Source organism: Cynoglossus semilaevis, chromosome 10, assembly GCF_000523025.1.
Source record: "Cynoglossus semilaevis isolate Cse_v1.0 chromosome 10, Cse_v1.0, whole genome shotgun sequence".
Taxonomy (NCBI): Eukaryota; Metazoa; Chordata; class Actinopteri; order Pleuronectiformes; family Cynoglossidae; genus Cynoglossus; species Cynoglossus semilaevis.
In genome coordinates, this window is record NC_024316.1 from 8,135,258 (window position 1) to 8,156,423 (window position 21,166).

General features: G+C 40.4%; 3 protein-coding genes across 11 annotated transcripts in view; all 3 read left to right on the top strand.

The window, feature by feature from the left end:
• Nucleotides 1–6: 6 nt before the first annotated feature.
• LOC103384891 (leucine-rich repeat-containing protein 38-like) lies at nucleotides 7–1,832 on the top strand. The gene is made up of 2 exons (XM_008318582.2): nucleotides 7–634; nucleotides 850–1,832. Exons 1-2 carry the CDS (start codon nucleotides 7–9, stop codon nucleotides 1,095–1,097), a joined length of 876 nt encoding a protein of 291 aa, XP_008316804.1. The 3' UTR covers nucleotides 1,098–1,832.
• A 145-nt stretch (nucleotides 1,833–1,977) lies between these two features.
• On the top strand, nucleotides 1,978–3,989 carry LOC103384835 (dynein regulatory complex protein 9-like). The gene has a single exon (XM_008318513.3). It carries the CDS (start codon nucleotides 2,145–2,147, stop codon nucleotides 3,621–3,623), a length of 1,479 nt encoding a protein of 492 aa, XP_008316735.1. The 5' UTR covers nucleotides 1,978–2,144; the 3' UTR covers nucleotides 3,624–3,989.
• A 445-nt stretch (nucleotides 3,990–4,434) lies between these two features.
• The window catches only part of vps13d (vacuolar protein sorting 13 homolog D), a 34,080-nt gene continuing 17,348 nt past the window's right edge, over nucleotides 4,435–21,166 (top strand). For 2 of the 9 annotated variants that reach the window (XM_025059092.1, XM_017036006.2), the window contains exons 1-34: nucleotides 4,435–4,567; nucleotides 5,555–5,714; nucleotides 6,236–6,313; nucleotides 6,409–6,599; nucleotides 6,713–6,793; nucleotides 6,937–7,053; nucleotides 7,198–7,302; nucleotides 7,572–7,742; nucleotides 8,024–8,124; nucleotides 8,290–8,458; nucleotides 8,770–8,871; nucleotides 8,987–9,176; nucleotides 9,322–9,504; nucleotides 9,794–9,924; nucleotides 10,013–10,067; nucleotides 10,166–10,336; nucleotides 10,602–10,732; nucleotides 10,830–10,962; nucleotides 11,050–13,311; nucleotides 13,404–13,555; nucleotides 14,226–15,272; nucleotides 15,514–15,604; nucleotides 15,710–15,836; nucleotides 15,953–16,133; nucleotides 16,224–16,406; nucleotides 17,358–17,505; nucleotides 17,623–17,839; nucleotides 18,091–18,262; nucleotides 18,558–18,673; nucleotides 19,114–19,332; nucleotides 19,442–19,731; nucleotides 19,831–19,964; nucleotides 20,466–20,621; nucleotides 20,795–21,005. In XM_025059092.1, coding sequence (XP_024914860.1) covers nucleotides 5,618–5,714; nucleotides 6,236–6,313; nucleotides 6,409–6,599; nucleotides 6,713–6,793; nucleotides 6,937–7,053; nucleotides 7,198–7,302; nucleotides 7,572–7,742; nucleotides 8,024–8,124; nucleotides 8,290–8,458; nucleotides 8,770–8,871; nucleotides 8,987–9,176; nucleotides 9,322–9,504; nucleotides 9,794–9,924; nucleotides 10,013–10,067; nucleotides 10,166–10,336; nucleotides 10,602–10,732; nucleotides 10,830–10,962; nucleotides 11,050–13,311; nucleotides 13,404–13,555; nucleotides 14,226–15,272; nucleotides 15,514–15,604; nucleotides 15,710–15,836; nucleotides 15,953–16,133; nucleotides 16,224–16,406; nucleotides 17,358–17,505; nucleotides 17,623–17,839; nucleotides 18,091–18,262; nucleotides 18,558–18,673; nucleotides 19,114–19,332; nucleotides 19,442–19,731; nucleotides 19,831–19,964; nucleotides 20,466–20,621; nucleotides 20,795–21,005 — 7,912 coding nt within the window. In that variant the 5' untranslated portion in view covers nucleotides 4,435–4,567; nucleotides 5,555–5,617. The other 7 variants (XM_017036002.2, XM_017036005.2, XM_017036004.2 and 4 more) reach the window with 7 other exon arrangements.

Consider the following 21,166-nt stretch of genomic DNA (forward strand, 5'->3'; position numbering starts at 1 on the left):
TTAACAATGCCACCATGCATTAACTGGCTTCAGCCTCTCCTCGCCTTGATCTCTTCTCCTTTGGTCACTCGTGGTCACCACTGTCCACCACGCTGCTCATGTGCAGACCACTATACTGTGGACTGCAGTGGTCAAGGACTAACTAGAGTCCCAGATGAGATCCCTCTGAATGTCCGCCGCCTGGTGCTCTCCAACAACTGGATTTCCTGGATACCATCCGATTTCCTGATCCTCTACAGTGACCTCACATATCTCGACCTAAGGAACAACTCCCTCTCGTACCTGGACCCAGTAACCCTGAGCACATCTTCAGGATTAGTCTTCCTGGATCTTGCGAACAACAACTTGACAAAAATTGCCTCCAGGACATTTATGGAGTCCAGGAACCTGATCAAACTACGACTAGGTAACAACCCCTATCTAAATATGGTTGACACTGACGCTTTTTTGGGTTTGACAGCCTTGAGGGAGCTGGATCTCCAGAGAAACGGCTTCACCTTGCTGGACGTCAGGGTCCTGGAACCCCTGCGTTCTCTTCAGATTCTGCACGTTGAAGGCAACCCATGGCTCTGCAACTGCAACTTTGCCAAGCTTTATTTGTGGCTAACAGAAAACCAACACAAGCTGCCAACAGGTAAAACGTACGACAGTTTAACTGCAACGTCACTTGTTGTTAAAGGACATAAACGTCATTCCTTCTCTTCTGAAGATCCAGCCTTAACAGTTGAAACTTGAAGTGGAGGTCTAGTAAGAGAACCCAGTCCATTCTCAGACTTTATCCATCTTGTGCTGTAATCTTAATGGTGTGTTCATTTTCTCACAGGATTCTTTTTGTTTGTATTTTTCCAGGTATGGAGGGAATCAAGTGCTTCTTGCCTCTGAATGGGCATCACGTTCCTCTAAGCTTACTCTCTGAAGACAGTTTTCGGCAGTGCCGCGGTGTCCTGGCACTGAAGGACTACATCATCGTCATCTTCTCTGGTATTTCCGTTTCGGTGGCAGCCATTGTGACCAGCTTCTTGCTTGCCTCCACTGTAAACTGTTTTCATCGCCTCAGCAGAGGTTGCAGAGGAGATCAAGAGGAAGGGAACCAATAATGATGATGATTGAATGATGACCCAAAAAGATGACATTTAAAATGAACTGTTTTGTGTTTCAGAAGGGCTGGACATATACTAGACAAATGCAACAGACTGAGTTTGATTTGTTTTATTGTGGGCTCATTTCTCATTTGAAAGGGCTTCATGTGTTGTGTCGACAATGAACAATAATTTGTATCAAAACTTTAATTTTAATTAAGAGTTTTTACTAAGATATAAACCATATTTTGTAAATCCCATTTTTGTCAAACTGATGAAATGATTTATAAGTAACACTTGACGTAGCCCTACTTTCCCTTCCCTTCTCAACTTCAATTTATAGCTTCTTTTAAAATCAAATATGAAGAAAATGCTGGTAGCACATTCTAATTCCTTAACATTTTGCAATTCAAAAGTGTATACACTTGACAGTCATCTGTGCTGTAGGACAGATGGCCACTCCCGTCTGAGGATCTGCCCGAGATAATGCTCGGAGCAGGGCTGACAGCCAGCCAATGGCCATGCAGGTTTATTAAGATTCAGCGGCGGTGGTGTAATAAAGAGTTTACATCTGCGAGGATTGTGTGAGATTGCCTGAAAACATGCAGTATAATGATCAACTAAGCTGTTCAACCATGATTGAGCTTTCAGGATCCTCACTTTACCTTACTGAAAACAGACAGGGACGCTAGAGAGTGTCTACTTCAATCTAATGTAATTTTCAGTGAATACATTTTAAGGTTATAAACAATTATTACAACAACATTAATTGAAATAAACTGAAGGTGTTTGTTCAAAATCAAACTGATGCAATCGAAGCTAGTGTGATAGTGCCTTTGATCTTAAGTTAAGATAAAAGGCCTAAAATTGTATAAGTAAGTGTAATAGATATTTGTATGTTTTTTTAATGGCTGATTAAGACCAGAATAGGCAGTGATTTAACCTTGCTTAACAGAAGCAAAGAAGCATAAGAAGAAGGTTTTAATGCAATATTAATTAAGCCAATAGGAACAAAGAATTGTCATTAAAGTCAATAGAAACAAAGTACAGTGCAATTTTATCAAAATGTATGACACGGAAATGCCCAGCGATGTCGAAAAAATAATTGAATCAGTGGATGATCTAAAAAAAAAGCTACTTTGTTCAGAGGCTCGCCGAATCTCACGAATTATGGACAACTGCATTAGGCAAGTCCTAACTATGGCAACACTGCCTATGATTCTTCCCAAACTTTCCAAATTTACAGACAAAGACCTGATAAATGAGCTTCAGAAGCATAAACAAATTTGTGAAAAGTTAGAAAAAAAGATAGAGGACGGTGAACAGGAAAAACCAGAAAGAACAGGTAAAAAGGGAAAAAACAATCTGGAAAGAGACATCAAAAATTCTTCCAGGGATCTTCTCAGATTTTTGCGATCATGTCCAGAAGCGATTGTTGCACTGAAATCAGTTCCAGGTGTTGAAATTGGGGAGCATGAGTTAAACCTGGTTGTAGAGCTTAAAGGGTTTCATAGCCACATGCTCAACAAATTACTGACTAGTCCGTGTCATGAAAAACACCTGCCTTTCCACAAGATAGGACCTACACATCTGGACAAAATACTTCATGATCTGGAGGAAATGTCTTTAGAGGAAGCAGAAGTGGCTGCAGCCATGAAGAAAGTCAATGCAAAGATTGCACAGAAAAACATTGAGATTGAAAATTTGCAGGAGGTGACACAGTTGACATCGTTCGCGGCGGAGAACGAGCAGCTACCTGTCAATCCATCTCTAACTTTGCAGGAGAGAATTGATCAACTGAAGATTCAAGTCAGCATTTCTAAACGAGAGAACACCGAATCACTAGCAGTACTCAACAAAGAGGATGAAGGAGTAGAGAAAATATTTGATGACTTGTGCCAAACACACTACAGTGACGTAGATGAACCACAGACTGACCTGGAGTCCATAGAAGAGGACCCTGAAAAAGAGGAAGAAAAGAAGCTCGCACAGGACAATTTGCAGCAAGAATTACTAAAGGTACTTGAAGATGAAAAAGATCTGCTTTATAATGAATCGCTGAGAAAACAAGCAGGTTTAAAACAGAAAATTAACCAAATGGAGAATGAGCTCAACAAATTACAAAAGGAGAATTTAGATGCAGAGATTAAGCTTCAGGGCAGAAATAAAAAATTGGAGAAAGTAAAGGAAAACATGCAGAAAACCTATGAAAATGAAAATAAGCAAAGACAGGAAGAGCTTGATCTGGAAGAACTTGAAACCCAAAAGGAGGAGGACAAGTTGAAAGCACTACAAGAAGCCTACGCTGTCCTCAAAGAAGAGTATGACCAGATCCAAGAGAGACTGGCAGAGGAGCAGAGACAGCGGGAATTATTACAGACAAAAATTAAAGCTGCTACCTTCGCTCAGGCTTGGTGGAGAGGCTACTGTACCCGTAAAGCCTTAAAGGAACAGGCTGAAAAGGGAAAGGCTGGTGGCAAGAAAGGAAAGAAAGGAAAAGACAAAAAAGGAAAAGGAAAAGGAAAAGGCAAGAAGAAAAAATAAGCCAGTGAGAAATTTCCTCACTGTGGTGATAAACTGGAAACAGTCTACCTGTAAAAGTTTTAGGTCTAGTCCTTTCACCAGATTTGTCACTCAGATAGGTTTAATGTGGCCCTAAGTATTTCGTCTAAAATTTGTATTTTTTCACTTAGCAGAGTTCCAGATGTACTGAATGTAAAAATATGAAGAAGCGATTCATTTTAAAGGGATTTAAAGAGATGAGACCAGCTTCCATACACTCCCATATATCACCTTACAGTGGCTTTAGATATCCACAACTCTAACAATGTCAGGGACACTGTAGTGTATTATGTGTTATTTCATTAAAGTATTTTTCGTTATAAAGACAGAATTGGAATGATGAAGTTTTTAATGTGTGTTGCCATCAGTGATGAATGTGTTAAGCCTCACCGACACATACATTTTACTCACCTTAATAGTGTCGTGCAAGATTTTATACAATACAATTCACAGCTAATGCTTCAGCTAGTGCAGCACAGACAACATTTGTGCTTTAGCTATATATATGGACTGTATTGAACTCAGTTTAGAATCCTTCTTGAATGAAAGTATATAGTTAAAAAAATAGATCACTTGAGTTTTGATAACGAATTAATGTTTCCTTTATATGTATACATACATAGGTATTTTGGTGAATTTGCTGACATAAGCAAATGTAATCATTTGAAAGATCGTAACACCACAGGATCAACTGATTCAATAATTGACATTCCAGTACATTAAAGTCAGTTTGGAGCTTGAAGCTAGAGTGGATATTTCCCTGGTTTCACCGAAACACAGCATAAGAGGAATGGTTTGTTTTGATCACGTGACCGGAAGTATGTGTTGGAAGTTCATCTCCTGTAGGAAGTGTGGTTGTTTACAAGGCGGCGTCGATGCACAAAACTTTTAAAAATGACGTGATAAAGGGGAATATCCTTTATTGTGTAAGTAAAACAACTGTGTTCTTCGTATAAACAGAGCGACTAGTGTTGCGTTAAAGTATCCTGTGGCCGGCTTTCTGCCTTTAGCGCTTATCTCTCGCTAAGCTAGTTGTAGCATAGAAGTGGCAAGCTAACTGGGATCACAACCTTGTCCTGTCCAGAGTCATCACCGCCCACACGAGAATTTGTCCTGCTCTACTGATGATCGTGACTTTATCGGGTTCCTCGTTTCCTTTCTCGACGTCCCTATTTAAACCGAAGGTCATTTTTAATGTGTGAAAGCTCCACGACACGCGGATCATGTAACACCCGAGTGTCTCAGCAGTGTTTGTCCTGTGTTGGGTGTCTGTGGCGGGACATGAACAGCTTGCGACGGTAGCACTGGGCTGTCAGCGATATGATTTCAACAGAGCAGTGTGCTTAAGTGGACTTTCAGCTTTCGTCCGTGTCAGTAAGTCAATGTTACTGGTAGTCATGCTGAGTCTTGCGTCATACACCGTCATACAATTACTGTCACTTTCACTTAACCTCGGAAGAAGATAATATCCGGTTATCTGACAGGTATAATTGACATGTTTTATTTACTCAACCAATAATGAACCTTATAATTCTACTACAGTGCACTATTTTCTGTCATATGTTGCTAGTTGCTGGCTTTGGGAAAATGTGGACACATGTTTTTAGTTTCGCTTTTGTGTCTGTGTGTTGTGGGTGAATTTAATCAAAATGCTTTTAAAACTAACACAATCAAAAACAGGGAAAGTAAAACAATTGCGACTGTATTTAACACTCAGTTCGGCCCATGGCTAAAGTGCAATCACCAGAAGTTATAGTAAAACTGCGTGTATATCATATATGTGTTCAAATAAACAGACACAGATGTAACACTAAGTCTATAGTAAGTCAGTTCATTGATTTTTTTTTTAATTCAAAATTTCGAATGACATAAATTGATTTATAAACACTTAAATGTCCCTTTGTGTTTTAAAGATTAAAAACCTCAGGGTGGTTTTTCATCACCACAGAGTGCCGTCGTCACCCTGAGCCATCAGGATGTTGGAGGGCCTTGCTGCTTGGGTGCTGAACACGTATCTGGGCAGATATGTCAGCAACCTGAACACAGATCAGCTCTCCATCGCCCTGCTGAAAGGTATGATTCCATGCTTTTCGATGTTTGCTTTTTTTAAACTAAATTCAATCTAGACAATTCATTTCTAAAATCGTACAGCAGTTTTTATAGGAGAGGTTGTACTTAAGTCTTAGTTCCATCTCCAGTGTTCATGAACACTTCAGTTCCTCTTCAGCACTGACTAACCCAGATTCTCTTGACACTGTCACCAACTTTAACAAATGATAATGCCTAGAGGCATAGCTTAACCCAGCTTACATATCATAGAACAACACCTACAGTTCATTCATCATATCTTACTGAATAGTTTGATTGGTTTTAATTGAAGGACTTTGATAAATAAGAATTAAAGTTGCTGAGAAGCTTTTCGTAATACAGTTTAAAATGAATTACGGTAAATTAAAATGCTGTTCAAGAAATGTCCTAGTCTGATCAAATACAATAAACATTAAAATATAGAGTAAAGTCATATCAGAAAATTGTTTTGATAGGTTCTTGTAATTATTATTTTGTTTATATGGAACTTTCCTGTACCTGTGCAGGTGCAGTGGAGCTGGAAAACCTCCCTCTTAGGAAAGATGCTCTCAGAGAATTTGATCTGCCATTTGAAGTCAAAGCAGGTAAGACACATGGACCTTTCTTTGTACAAACACAAATGTGATATTTGGACAAGAAGGTGTGAAGTACAAAAAAATATATTTTTATCTTTTCCAAGGCTTCATTGGGAAGATTACACTCCAGATCCCTTTCTACCGACCCCACAGTGACCCATGGGTCATCTCTATGTCCCAGCTCAACCTGATCATTGGTCCAGCCCAACTAGAGGAGTATGATGCAGAGAAGGAGAGAGAGGAGGAAAGAGCACGTAAAAAATATCTCTTAAAGGCTCTGGAAGATAAATTCAAGGTAGGTTGCTCTACTAGGATGGACAATTCTCTTGTCCACTTAGACAGTTACAGAGTTACAGTTGGTGAATTGTAGATCGCACATACATGCTATTGATTTTGTTTCTTCTTCAGAGTGAGTGTGAACAGAGAGGAGAATCTTACTGGTATTCTGTCACTGCCTCAGTGGTCACCAGGATTGTGGAAAACATTGAGGTAATCCATTCATCATTAGACAGTGCAAAGAAAATGCATTTAAATTGAAGACAAAATAGGATGGAACAAGAAAAAAACAGAGAGGGAAAGGAGCACCTTGGTTTTTTTTTCTAGTTGTAATCTGAACTTGTTTGTGTGTTTAGCTTCAGATTCAAGATGTGCATCTTAGATTTGAAGACGACTTCTCCAACCCTGATAAACCCTTCTCTTTTGGTGTCTGCATCAACAAAGTTTCTGCTCAGAATCCCTCCAAAGAATCCGTAAGTAATTAGAGTTTCAGTACCTATTGTAGAATATTATGAAGTTGTATTTGCAATTATCAAATATCTTTGTTTACAGACATTTTCACATATTTTTGTTTGTTCTTTGTGTTTAAGGTAAAGATTAATTCTTTGTCTTTGCAGACTCAGAAACTGCTCCGACAAAAGCAGCTGGAGATCGAAGATTTCTGTGTGTACTGGGACACAGAGAGTGAAATGTTGGGAAAGCTGCCTGCAAACCAGATCCAGGTTTGTGCTGTCGTGACTCTTAATGATAAGGAACTAATAACTGGGATCCTGAGTTGTGGTTTAAAAACCGTGTTTCAATCACTGACTATTCCTCTTCCACTAAATAATTAACCAGTAGCCATCACATAGTGGACCACACAGTCCAAAGCAGTAATGTAAGTTTTTGATTTGTGACCCACAATAGGACTAGACCAGGCTTTATACCACTATATTATAATATAATCCAGATTGTATTTGAAGTTTCTGATTAAAATTATTTTTCTGTGCAGGATGCAATGACCCAGTGTATGCAGAGTCGTGAACATCAGTACATCTTTGAACCAGTGCGTTCCTCAGTGCTACTAAGGAGAAACACCACCAAGGAGCCTCTGAGGTCCCATCATACTCCTCGTATCGAGGGCCAGGTTCAGCTGGAACCAATGTCATTGCGTCTCTCGCAGGTTTCTACACACACACCTGATTCCCTTGGGAAAAAAATCTAATGTATTTTATATAATATACAGTAAATATATATAAAGTATTTATGAAACTAAAAGATAACTCTTTTGACTTTCAGGAACATGTTCTTAACATTTAAAAATGATTGGTTCTCAATAACAAGTTCCAACCAATAGAAGACTGCAAATTTATCCAGCATTTACTGTAACAAAAAGTGTGGAAAGAACCATGATTTCTTTTTGACTCTGCAGTTTCCACAACTGTCGTGTGTTTGTTGTGGCAGGTGCAGTACCAACAGGTCATGGCCTTCCTTAAAGAGCTAGACCGCAGAGAGAGAGAGCTGCTTTACAGAAAGTGGAGACCGAAAGTCCCAGTTTTAGGGAAGTAAGTCAACACCTTAAATCTCTCTTAAGAAACCAACTATCAGTTTACTGATTATATTCTCTCCTGCCTCAGATCCCACTGCCTTACTTTCAATGCTTGTCTTTTGCCTAAGGACTTTTCTTATTTACCTGTAAATTAGATTATGTAATATAATTGTCACCACAGCTGCAGGCAGTGGTGGACATTTGCAATCCAGGCCAACCTGTGTGAGATCAAAGAGCAGCGGCGGCGCAGCAGCTGGAACTTTGCCCTGCAGCGAGCCAGAGACACCCAGACCTACACCAGCCTGTATTTCAGGCGGCTCAAAGCCGTCCCACTCAGTTCTCAGGAGGAGGTACTACAATGGAACAAGAGATTACAACAGTCATTGCCATTAAAATATTGTTCCTTCTTTATTAAGGTTGTAACTGATGATTATTTCCAAAGGAAATTGATCAGATTGTAGTTCATTCAGTTAGTCAATAAAATAATAAAACATAAAAAAGGAGAAAATGTTAATCAGTGTGTTTAGAACATTAAAATAAACACAAGGAGCATGGATCTTTAAACATCATTTTTGGATAATTCAGTTGTCCACTAGTCACATATTAGTAAAAAGACCAAGAAAAACACATTCATGAGATAATCCCTGTCTTTGTTATCAAGAGTGAACTGGAGCGAGTTGAAGAAGAGCAGACAATAGAGGAGTTGCAGATTCTCAGAGATATTGTGCACGACTGGTTTAGAAAGCAGGAAGAGATTGCAGAGGTAAAGTTTAAAATTTTACTTTCAACACACTTTTGTCTTTTGTAAAATTCCTGTTGCACCACATTATAAAACTTTCATTTGAAGCTACATCATGCATGTACTTTTTTTGTTGCAGAATGTTCGAGAGCCCATCGTTGACCCTCAGCCCAGTTTAGCTAACACATCTATCCCTAAGAGTGGCAGCTCAGGAATGATACAGTACTTGCAGTCTTGGTTCCCAGGTTGGGGAGGCTGGTATGGAGAGTCCCAGGACCCAGACAGACCGGAAGAGCTCCTACCAAGTCCATCTTCCTGGGACATTCTGGGTAGATACAAAAACCTTTCATGTCTGATCTGTCTTGGAGAGGACTGAAGAAAAGAACGTGGAATGGAATTGATGATCTAACTTTGTGTATTTGATTTATATTTTTGTGGTAAGTTCTGGCAGCTAACTGTGATTCTTCACTACAGCAGAGACAGAAGACCTGTTTGATCCACTGGAGGACTCTCATACACTGAACACCTTCACCAGACGAGACCACCTCTTTGCGCGGCTGGAGTTTCTTCTGGAGAAGGGCAGCGTCACACTTTTCCACCAGGACAGGAGAGCAGAGGTTCTCCATGAATCTGGGGTCATCCAGTTGGAATTTTCAGGTACACTTGCACCATTTGGATAGAGGAAGAATGTGCCTTTTAGGCAGGCTTCAGGCAGCAGTTTGTTTGTATACCTACAGGATACTACACACCATTAGAGTAATATACACTTTCTTGACATTGCATTACTTTTACACTGACAATATAATTTAACTATAACTATTACAGTTCAAATCAGATTTATACCTTTTGATTTAAAGGCATTATGGGATATTGTGGATGAACCATTATATTTTGTGTTTTAGTTCTGTTCAAATAGAATGTTTTAAGAGTGACTATGTTTTCACAGGGGTGAACGTAGTGTTGGAGTCTCTTCCACGCTCAGAGTCCTCTCTGCTCTCTGTAAAACTCGGTGGTTTGTTTCTAAGGGACTTGACCACACAGGACACCATCTTCCCTGTTCTGGTGTCCCCCAAAACGGTAAGCAGTGAAGTGGTCAGTGATTTTAATTTGTAAACCAGCAGATGCATTGTTTTTTGCACATGTTGATTATATTTTGCTTCTTTAGGACAAGGTTGTTGTTACTGTAAATCAGCCATCTGGACAGTCAAACAGGCACTCTGGTAATGTTTAGAGAATTACCATTAAATTCTACCAATCTTCAAACAATAGGAAAAACAAGAATGGCTTAGAATAAAAATGTTTACTTTCTGTTGTGCAGCAGAATGCTCATCGCCACCCGTATTTGAGATGATCTATGAGCAGAATCCGGCACGGTGTCAATTTGAAAGAAGACTGGAAGTGAATACAAGTCCACTGAACATCATCTACAACCCACAAGCTATCAAAAAAGTTACTGAGTTTTTTTATAAAGGAAGAGTGCACACATCAGGTAAGCACTAGAAAGGACCACATTGATGGGATAAAAATTACTACATCACAATTTTACATAAAAAAAGAATTGACACAGTAATGTCACATATGTCACAGCTTTAGCTATGCATTAATTCAGAAATGCGTGCATTAGCACAGAGCAAAGACATGTAAACTAAGCAAAACTAAACTTAAAATCAAAACAGCTTTTATTGATTTTGTAATTTATATATTATATATATATTTATTTATATATATTTACATATCCTTAATTCTCCCTTAAGGTTTTGGTTACCAGTCAGAATTGGAACTCAGAGTTGCAGAAGCTGCAAGGAGACAATACAACAAGCTGAAAATGCAGACAAAGGCAGAGATTCGACAAACCATCGATCAGCTTCTTGTGGGAGAGTTTATTGTGAGTCTGCGATGTTATATTAAATCGATTTTTCAAAGATTTAATGCAAAAAAAAATGTAATTCATAAAACTATCCCATTTGTTTGTTTGTTTTTAGGAAAACAGCAAACGTTGGACAATGAAACTGGACATCTGTGCGCCTCAGGTGATTTTTCCTGACGACTTTCAGTCCGGAGACCCAATGTTAGTTGTTGTTGATTTGGGAAGGATTCTCCTTACAAACTCTCAAGGTAAAGTATAATAAAAAATAATTTACATAAATTAACTAAAACCAAACACCTAATAAATGCTAAATAGGTTATGTTAACTATTTTTAGAAGACCTCAAGGCTGGCTCCAAACCTCCTGAGTCTGAAAACGATGATATGAGTGATGACGAGTACCAGACACCTCTAGCTACACCACCAGGCTCTCCGCCACCTGAACCTGAAATACCTTTCAAAGCACTTAAAATCCCTGAACTTCCTAACCTGAAATCTCCCGAAAGGGCATACAGCAGAAAGCTTTATGAAAAATACTCTCTGTCCTTCAAAGATCTTCAGATAATGGTCGGTCGCTATAAGGACAGTTGGAAACACATACAGGAGAGCGAGGTTGGCCCCACTCATGTAGTGGAGAAATTCAATGTGCTGCTGCAGCTTGAACAGAGACTGAGATACACATCAGATCCTCAGCTCCCTGGAGCTGTGCTTTCAGGAACCCTACCAGATCTCAAAGTCCACATTAACCTTGAGAAGATGACTGCCCTCAGGAGCTGTTTGGCCAGGTTGAGCAGCCCAGGTTCAAAAGAAGGCGAAAGTCAAGAGAGAGGCACAGATATCAGGTCTCCGGAGTCTCTTAATTTTCGTCATGACAAGATTTTTCAGAGAGAGGACAGTTCCTGGAAGCTGAAGGGTTCGGCCAGAAATCTGACCCAAAGTGTAATGACCTTGGAGCAGCATACACGGGAAGTTTTGGTGGAATCCCGTCTACTGTTGGCTGAATTCAACATCAACTACATGCAGCTTGGTGTAGAGAGTGATGGCCGTTACATATCTGTTCTTAAAGTGTTTGGCACAAATGCTCATTTCGTGAAGCGTCCTTATGATGCCGAGGTCTCTCTGACAGTCCATGGGCTCCTGCTAGTGGACACGTTGCAGACGTATGGCTCAGACTTTGACCTCCTTGTGGCTTCTCATAAGCATCTTAGTTTTGACGTTCCCACAGGCAGCCTTAGAGAAAGCCAACCTTCATCACCTGTAACTCCACCTGACGCTAGGTCCGTTGACAATCAGTCCCACCACACAGAGTCATCTATAGGTATGCCCACTGACCAAACCTCCCCCTTCAGTTCCCTTTTAAGAAACCACGAGGCCCTGATTAAGCTAGAGTACCAGTTTGTGAGTTCAGACTGCCCTTCCATGAACCTGGACAGCTCCCTTCAGGTAACAAGCATCCAAGTCAACAATCTGGACATCATTCTTAACCCGGAGACAATGGTGGAACTGCTGAAATTCCTCCAAAAATCATTTCCCAAGGAGGAAACCTCCTGGACTCAATCCACACAGCAGCAGAACTCAGCCGAAGGTCACAGTGAGGACACGGATGTGACATACCAGGCCACGTATGACCAGAACAAAGAGTTGACAGTGGAGATCCACCGTCTCAACCTACTTCTGCTCAGAACTGTGTCCACTGGATCTGCACACGTTGCTGAGAAGAAAGGCCTTAAAATTGCCACTGCCAGCATTACAGGCACAAAGGTCAATGTTTCTATGGGCAGTCGTTTGGATGTCAATGGATCACTTGGGTCCATGCAATTGGTGGACTTGTCCCAGGAAGCAGGCCGAAGCCAGTTTGTGGTCAGCATTGGCAATGTTGAAGAGAGCCCCTCAAGTCTTGATGAAATAACATTCCTTGCAGAAGCAGGAGGTTCTCCGTCAGAAGCTTTATATTTTCATTTCAAGGAGAAAACCCAAGGGGAATGTTCCTTGGAACTACAAATGGCATCGCTCCACTATAACCACAGTGCAAAGTTCTTGAGAGAGCTCAGTCTGTCTGCCAATGAAGTGGAGGACAATTTCCGCTCTATGTTGAAAAGTGCTGCCACCAAGGTGTCAACAGTTCTTGTCACCAAAACGGCAGAGTACAGTGGTATGGTTTCTCTTTTTGAGACCAAAAGGAATCGAACTCAAAGTCAGTGCTGGGCTTATCCATTTGAGGACGATGAGGATGAGGCTATGGAAGAACCTGAATCCACACTGGATAATTTTTTGGTGAAACTCAACCTTAACATCAGCATTGAATCACCTGTTGTGTCCATTCCTCGTAAACCTGGACACTCGGAGCTGCTGGTCGGTCATCTGGGAAGTATAACAATCCAAAACTCTATAACAGGACTGGACTCTGATGCAGAGAGGTTACAGGTTTTTGTAAAAGATATCCGTCTGTACTCAGTCAACATGAGTCATTTGGTTTTGAAGCGTCCACCCAGAGGTGACAACACTGGCAGCAGGTCACCATCCATCAACGGAAGCATCAACCAGGATGAGCCACAGTTCACACGCAATGACTTCTTTGAATCTCTTAACCGGGGAAAAGGTGAGACTTTGAAAACTTTTCAAGGCAAGGCAGAAGCATTTTCTATTTGTTTATTGCTTGTGTCACAACTAATAATGTATTTATTTTATCAGCCTTCCACATACTGAAAGACACCACCATCCAATTTACCATGGAGAAAGTTCCTGCAGACGAAGACACCCAGTTTATATTTCTCACCACAGAGGATCCCTGCAGGAGCACAGGACTGCTAAGAATTGAGGGAAGATTTGTCAACCCTGTACAGGTATACAGTAGTAATTTGTTGATAAAATAAGCATTTTCTGGCTTTAGAAGAAAATACAAAGTATAAAAATAATAGTAAGTAAGTAACTAATAGTAAGAAAATAAATTAAAATACATTTTTTTTCTTCAATATTTCACGCTCTGCGATGCCTCCTAAAGGGATTTGTAAAGGGTTAATATATACATAAATAATATAATAACTATCGCCTCTCTACTTTGTGGTTTTTCACCTATCGCGGGATTCTATTCAGAAGATAACCATTTAACGGCCTAACAGCACTTTCATCCTGTAACTTTTAAAGTCCTAGCTGAACAATTAACATGCACACTGTTAAGTAGAAATGATGGGTCTGGAGGGGCAGTAGGGTAACAAGGAAACGTCTTATTCTTATGAGCTGAAGGTATAAATACAAGGCATTAACTCACAAAACAGGGCTTGTCTAAGATTGACTGAAATTAGCTTATTTCCCAAAGTTGCTACTTTGTACCAGCATGTTGTTATATATCCATTAACAGGAACTTGAATAAGGTGTTGTACTTATTTATTTTCCAGTAAAAAAAAAAAAAAGCTCCAGAGTTTTACATAATTGATTTTTTTTAATATAAATCAACTCTCACTATCATTAATTGTTTCACCAAGTTTTCTTAATTATCTGTTGCATTTCTTATAGGTGTTCCTGTGCAAATCGGTGTATGAACAAGTTCTTCAGACTCTAGACAACCTGTCCTTCATCGGGGAGCAGCGTGTCACCCCCAGCCAACCACCAACACCTCCCCCACCTACTCCCTCTTCCACCAGACCACACCGTTTCCCTGACCCTCAGGGAGGGCTGTTTGCAAGGGACCCCCCAAACTCCAGTTTCTCTCACTCGTCACTGTCTTCCCCTTTGCCTCTGCAGTCTTCCATGCCGTCTTTTCAATCTCCCTCCTTCACTCAGATTAAGGTTACCCTACATGTGGCAGAACTGCAGGTCCAGCTCAGTGCTGATTTAACCCAAGGTTCCCAGGGACTAGTCAGTCTTCGCTTTCAAGACCTGGAAGGAGACTTTACCAAAGACCATCCTCATTTACTGGCGGTCCAGTTAGCCCTGCGCTCTCTGCTGATGGAAGACCTCCTGGAACAGAATCCTGAGTCGAAGTACAAACATTTGATGGTTTCCCGTGGAGCACCCAAAGCCTCTACCTTCAGTCCAAAGGAATACCTTTCCCAAAGTTGTCCGTCATCATCCAACGCTCTTTACCCTGACATGCCTCGGTCACTTCCAGCCCACATGGAAGAGGCCCAGAATGTCTTCCAGTTCTACCAGAGGCATCCCTGCACCACCTCATCCAGCAGTCACAAGTCCAAGAGAGACCCAGACTGCCCCAGTACTCCACCTCCTTCACCCACTCACAGTACTCCCTACCTTCAGCCCCCTCCAAACTTTGATGACTCCCTGGTTCATATCAATGTGCTGCTAGTGGATCAGAAACACCCTGAGTTTAAAACACGCTACGGTGGAGTAGGTCGTAGTGTGGATGTTGACTTTAACTGCTTAGATGTTTTGATTACACTGCAGACCTGGGTCGTTATCCTGGACTTCTTTGGTATTGGCTCCACAGCCAACAATCATGCAGTGAAGGTCTTCCCCATGTCACCTCATCCTCTCCACGAACCAGACCTGAGTGAGGAGGAAGAGGAGGTGATAGAGGTGGTCAATACAAAGGTTGACCTAAAGGTGGGTTCCCTTCCTGGCCAGACAGTAGTTTCTCTTTGATAAATTTAAGAAATCTTGGAATGCAATTCCTGCCAAACCCTTGAAAAACTTGCGGAACATGCTAATGTTAAGCCAGAGGTTGTTTTAAAGAAACCCAAAAAGCAGTTTTTTTACAGTAAAATACAAGCTTGAATATGACCGATTATATTTTTATCATGTTTATTGTTGTTAATTCATAATCATTAATTGTTTCCTTCTTCAGGTTCACGCGTTGTCTCTTGTGCTGAACAAGAAAGTAACGGAACTGGCCAGAGCTAGTGTTTCAAAGTTATCTGCTCATCTGGAAATGTTGGGTGTGTAGCAAAAAAAACAAACTCTACTCCACACAATATTGTTTTGATCATATTATTATTATATTTTGAACATAGTTCATTGTTTGATTTTTTAATATTGTTCAGATGGTGATCTGGCATTACAAGGAAGCTTAGGAAGTTTGTCCCTGAGTGATCTGACGCCACATGGTGATCTTTACCGGGAACGTTTCACCACACAGGGAGGGGAAGCCCTGATCTTCAACGTCCACAAGTATATATGACTAATTAATGATGAAAAAAACATAGAACATGGAAAGAATTACAACTTTGATACAGTTGTTTTAAATTCAATGCTCTCTTGAAGCTGACGGCTTATTCTCCTTACAGATACGGCCAGCCAGATCCATACATGGAGCGAGAGTGTGACATTAAGTTGTCTCTGAAAATGGCATCAGTGCAGTATGTCCACACCCAGCGCTTCCAAGCTGAGGTTGTGGCGTTCATTCAACACTTTACCCAGCTGCAGGACGTTTTGGGCAGGCAGAGGGCTGCCATGGAGGGCCAGGCCGTGAGTAACTCAAAAGACCCCATAGAACTCAGGCTGTTAACAGCACGTAGATGTAGAGCCCTCCTTTCTATTATCTTTTTCCTCTCAAAGGTACACGACCATCCACAGCGAGCATCCAGGGTGTCCCTTGATATCCAGGCTGGTGCCCCAGTTCTTGTTATCCCAGAGAGCTCACGTTCAACAAGAGTCATCGTAGCGAACCTCGGACAACTCAGGGTGCACAACTGCTTTCTGCCTGCAGGGTCTTATGGAACCTTTTCTCTTCGAGACAAGGTAGAGAAACTCACCATGGCACATGCCTTTTTTCCATCACTGGTGAGTGACGTTGCCGTTTTACCTGATCATCTAGGGCTTGGCTGTTTGCACAACTAATGGCAACATAACAGTTGTTTTGTTGAAAAAACTAAAAAATAATTTGTGCTGCATGAGATTTAGAATTAAACTGACTGTTACCAGTCAAAAGTAGTGAAACCTCTTCTTTTTTTAACCATTTTTAGTTTTTTTAATGTCAAATGAAGGATAAAAGAAACTAAGACAAAATAATGATAACATTACCTCCTGGGAACTGGAGGTTCTTTTGGTTATATACAGGGTTAATGAATATTTTATTGTTGTTCACTTGCACTTTGTGTTTTTTGTGAAGAATGTTATACTGCATGGGACGTCATACAAGGGTCCATTCTTCTACAAGGTACAATGGTGTGATTTAACTTTGGTGTGAGAACTGCCCTCAACATTTCAGTTTGACCTTTCTCATTTAATTCAAAGGGAAATGGGTTATTAACTAACTTATTAGATAACTCTCAGATGAAGACTTTACATTTTGTAATGATTCAATGGAATCATTCAGAGATGCAATTACATTTTTTCCATCCTATGGTGTGAAAGTTTGGAACTTTTTTGCATGTATTGTTCAAAAAAATACACCAGCTACTGCATTTAGTCTTCAGGTTATCACCATTAAGTGACATTCTGTACTGAACATATAATCCTGATTCAAGTTTTTAGTTAACACTGCAAGTTGCAGATCAGGAAAGAATGTTGGTGTATTGCTGTATGATGTTTTGATACAGATTCAACTTTGACACAGTTTTTTACCTGTGTTCTTTACTCTTGAGTATTAAAAACTATGATATATTCATCACATGTAATCTAAAATTATAAACTGCTTCAGTGTTTATGTCTGATGTGTGATTCAATGTCAATGTTTCCCTTTTTGAAAAGGATCGTGTGAAGAGTGCAGCAGAAAACAGTGGTAAGCAGGAGAAGAGCAGAAACGTCTCCTCCTCCTCCACCTCCTCTGCAGGTTTCACACTGGGCAGGCCCCGGGCCCCTGACAATGGGAAGGTCCCAGAGGAGAATGGGGTTCCAGGTAAATGCACTAGGACTCTTAAAGTCACAGCCCCGCATCTTAAAACGAGACACTGTCTTATCTTCTACAAAAAGACATTGTCCTCATGACCTGGCTGATGCGTTCTTCCCCTGTTAGAAAACCACATTTGCCTTCTGGACTGCATATCACTGGACCTACAGGAGATGGACATCTTTGCAGCAGAGCGCCTGCCCTGTCAACAGCTTGACTGTGACAGTAACCCTTCTGACAGCTCTGACCTCATCTTCCCCTCGTACTCTGTCCGTCGCACTGGAAATAACCTGCTTAAAGACCGATGTCGCCTCAAGCTGAAATTGGAACGGAACCTCGACAAGTATGTTGTCATTTCAAATATGTTATTCATTTGTTTGGGAAATAGTTTGGACTTTTGCTTTAAGGGGACATGGGTATACTGGACATTCGCATTAAGGTTTTACTCTACAGCTTCTGTTGTTTTGTTTAAGATAACTTTGACTTTTTAAATTGCACTACTGTATCTAATTTTAAAACATCGATTGGAATTGGAAACACCAACGGTTGATGAGAAAATTCATGATTTGTGCTATCATTTATTGATGCTGTCAGGGAGATGAGCCACGCAGTACCAGACATGTCCATCCATGGCAGTCTGTCATCAGTTCACTGTTGTCTGGACTTGGAACATTACCGGCTGATCAGAAGGTTGCTGGAGCAAAACCTGGGCGAGCCTGTGGAAGAATTCCTGCGACCCTACAACCTGCAGGACCCCAGCACCTATGTATGAAAAGAGCTAGTCATCATAACAATCCAAGTCGGGTTTATATTGAGTTTTAATGTCTGTCTGTCTGTCTGTTTTTTTATTTTTTTAATGAATGGAACATTCATGGTGGAACTAATTAAAACTGTTGTTAAACATATTTTTTCTTAAATAAGGGAGGTTTTAAAGGATAAATTGTATTGTGTAATTTTTAACCTTAGGACAGTAGGCAGTATTGATTATTTTATATTTAGAATACTATCTTTTTTACAATATAACTTTGTTTTCCTCATCTCTTTCCATGTGTCCTCTTTAGACGGTGTTAAGTGGAGATGTCTACACTACCTTTTCCTTCCTGGTGGACATGATGGATGTCAGTCTGGAGATCTTTAACAGACCAAACCCCACAGAACAGAAACGCTCATTGGCAAGGTGACACCCTTTCCAAAAATCTGCAAAGATTTAGATTAATTTGTCTAAATTTAGTCAAAGAACGAAATAAAGACACTCTAATATAAGTGTCCTATTTAGGGACAGCTGTCCTGTTTTAAGGCTTTGACACCATGTGACATCTTTAAAGATCTCATAGCTGCAAGTTTATCTGTGATGAACTACAAATTTTAAATATAACATCAATCTGTTTTATTGATGGCAAGATCCCTGTATGAAACCTTCAAATTCTAAAACAAGACAAAGATAAACCCTTGGAGTAATTCAAAAAATGACTTCAATATCTAAGTACATCAGTGAAGTGTCTTTATTCATTATGCTTCAAGTGTGCTGCAATATCCTATCTGCAGGTGAAACTGCATCATCTTTTCATTCAATAAATCAGAGCAATAAATCATTTAATATCACACTTGTTTTATCAGGTTTGATTTTATGAAGTCCAAGTTGCTCTTTGAGAGTTATTCCAATGGATCCAAGTCTGTAAACTTGGTGTCTCACTCCCTGCTGGCACACGACACCCGCTACACTGGACTGAATAAAAGATCTGCTGCCGGAGCAAAGCACAATGTCTACAACTGCATCCTTCAGCCGTCAAAGACAGGAACTAACAGGGCGACACTGCAGTTGGAGCTTCACTACAGGTATCATTGCAACATATTTCATATTAATAATGTCGTTTTTATGGGATGCAGAGGCAGAGATTGCTGAAGTAGTAATACATAGTAACAAGGTGATATGCCTTCCCTGCAGATCCACACGTGACTCGTCCTGCTTCACAGTTGTCCTCAACAACCTGAGAGTCTTCCTCATTTTTGACTGGCTCCAGCTGGTTCGGGATTTCCTTAAAATGCCGGTCGAAAAAGTACCTGGTTATAGTCGTCAGCGTTGGCCCAGTAACACCAGCACTGACTCTGCCAACTCCAGTACCAGCACAACAGGGGCTGTCATGCCAAAAACGGTCAAGAGTGGTGTGGTCACCAAGAGGTCTACTGTGCCAGTTAACCAGGAACACTGTCTGGAGGTCAAGATAAATGTCACAGGTCAGAGACAGCAGAAGTGTTGCTGTTAAAGTAACATAGCACAGTAAATGTCAACATTACTTATTTATTGATATAAAAATACTGTTCTTTGTTCCTCAGGCACAGAGTTTGTTGTCGTCGAAGACTCATCATGTCTGGATACAAATGCCATTATTCTGAAAGGAACAACTGTTCTCACATACAAACCACGTCTGCTGGACAGACCCTTCTCTGGCAGCCTTGCTGGAATAGAGGTAACAACACTAACCATAGTTTAAATCTAGGACATTTTCAGGGACTTCACATGCTACATCCAAAGACGTCATTTTTTATTTAAAAACATTTTGCACAAGATACTCAAAAAAGGCTGTTTTTTTTAATACTGTAGGTCAATAAGTAACTGAGATATTACGCATTATGATAAATAATCTGTCTTTGCTTAGGTGACTTAAATCTGGCTCCCCATTAGCTATAAATAAGCCAACTACTATAACTAATAGCAAGAATGGGGCTGTAAGATGAGCTGTAAAAAAGTATTTAACCAAAACACAACTCTTTTTTTAGAATAGAATAGAATAGACCTTTATTGTCATTGTAACACGGGGGTACAACGAAATTTCAGTTGTACGATGAAAAAAAAGACAGAAAACATGTGCAAAGTTGTGCAGAGCCTCGAGCTGCTTGGATCCAAGTGCTTCTGCTATAAAAAATTTAAGAATTTGTTTATTTGAATGAATGTGTCTTGTCAACCTCAGGTGTTTTCTTGTCGACTTGGCAACGAGCAGGAGACGGCACTGTCCATCATCGACCCTGTCAATGTTCAGGTGGAGTTGTGTGGAAGTCCAACGTACCAAAGTAGCTCTGGTTTACTGGATGCTTTCAATGTTGAGGACATCCCACCACTGCTGGAGGTAAAGACTGGCTTTGGCATGTAAACCATGTGTGTATATAAGGGAAGTTAAAGGATAATTATTTAATTTATGCACAGTTAATGCCTACAATTTTTTTTATTTATATATATGTTTTTTATTATATTAATTTGTATTATATTGCAGCAATGTGCTAACAAGTGTTTCTCTGACAGATTCAGTTCCCTGTTCTGGATATCCGACTGTCCTACAATGACATTCAGCTCTTTTTGGCCATTGCCAAGTCCATTCCAACTGCAAGCACACCACCAGCAGCACCACCACCACTGATCTCTGAAGAGACTAGGGACTCTGAAGGTGCAGCCCACACTAGTTCTGTAGAAACATCGAAAGACAGTATGAGGAGGAAGACTGAGGCCCGTATTGGTAGGTGCTAGTTAATGGCGGTTAAGCCATATTTTTTATTTTTTTCAAATATACCGTATTTTCACGACCATAAGGCGCATATAAACGACTTAGATTTTTTTCAAAATGTGCGGTGCGCCCTATAGTGCAGTGCGCCCTATGTGTGTGTTGTAAGGCGAACG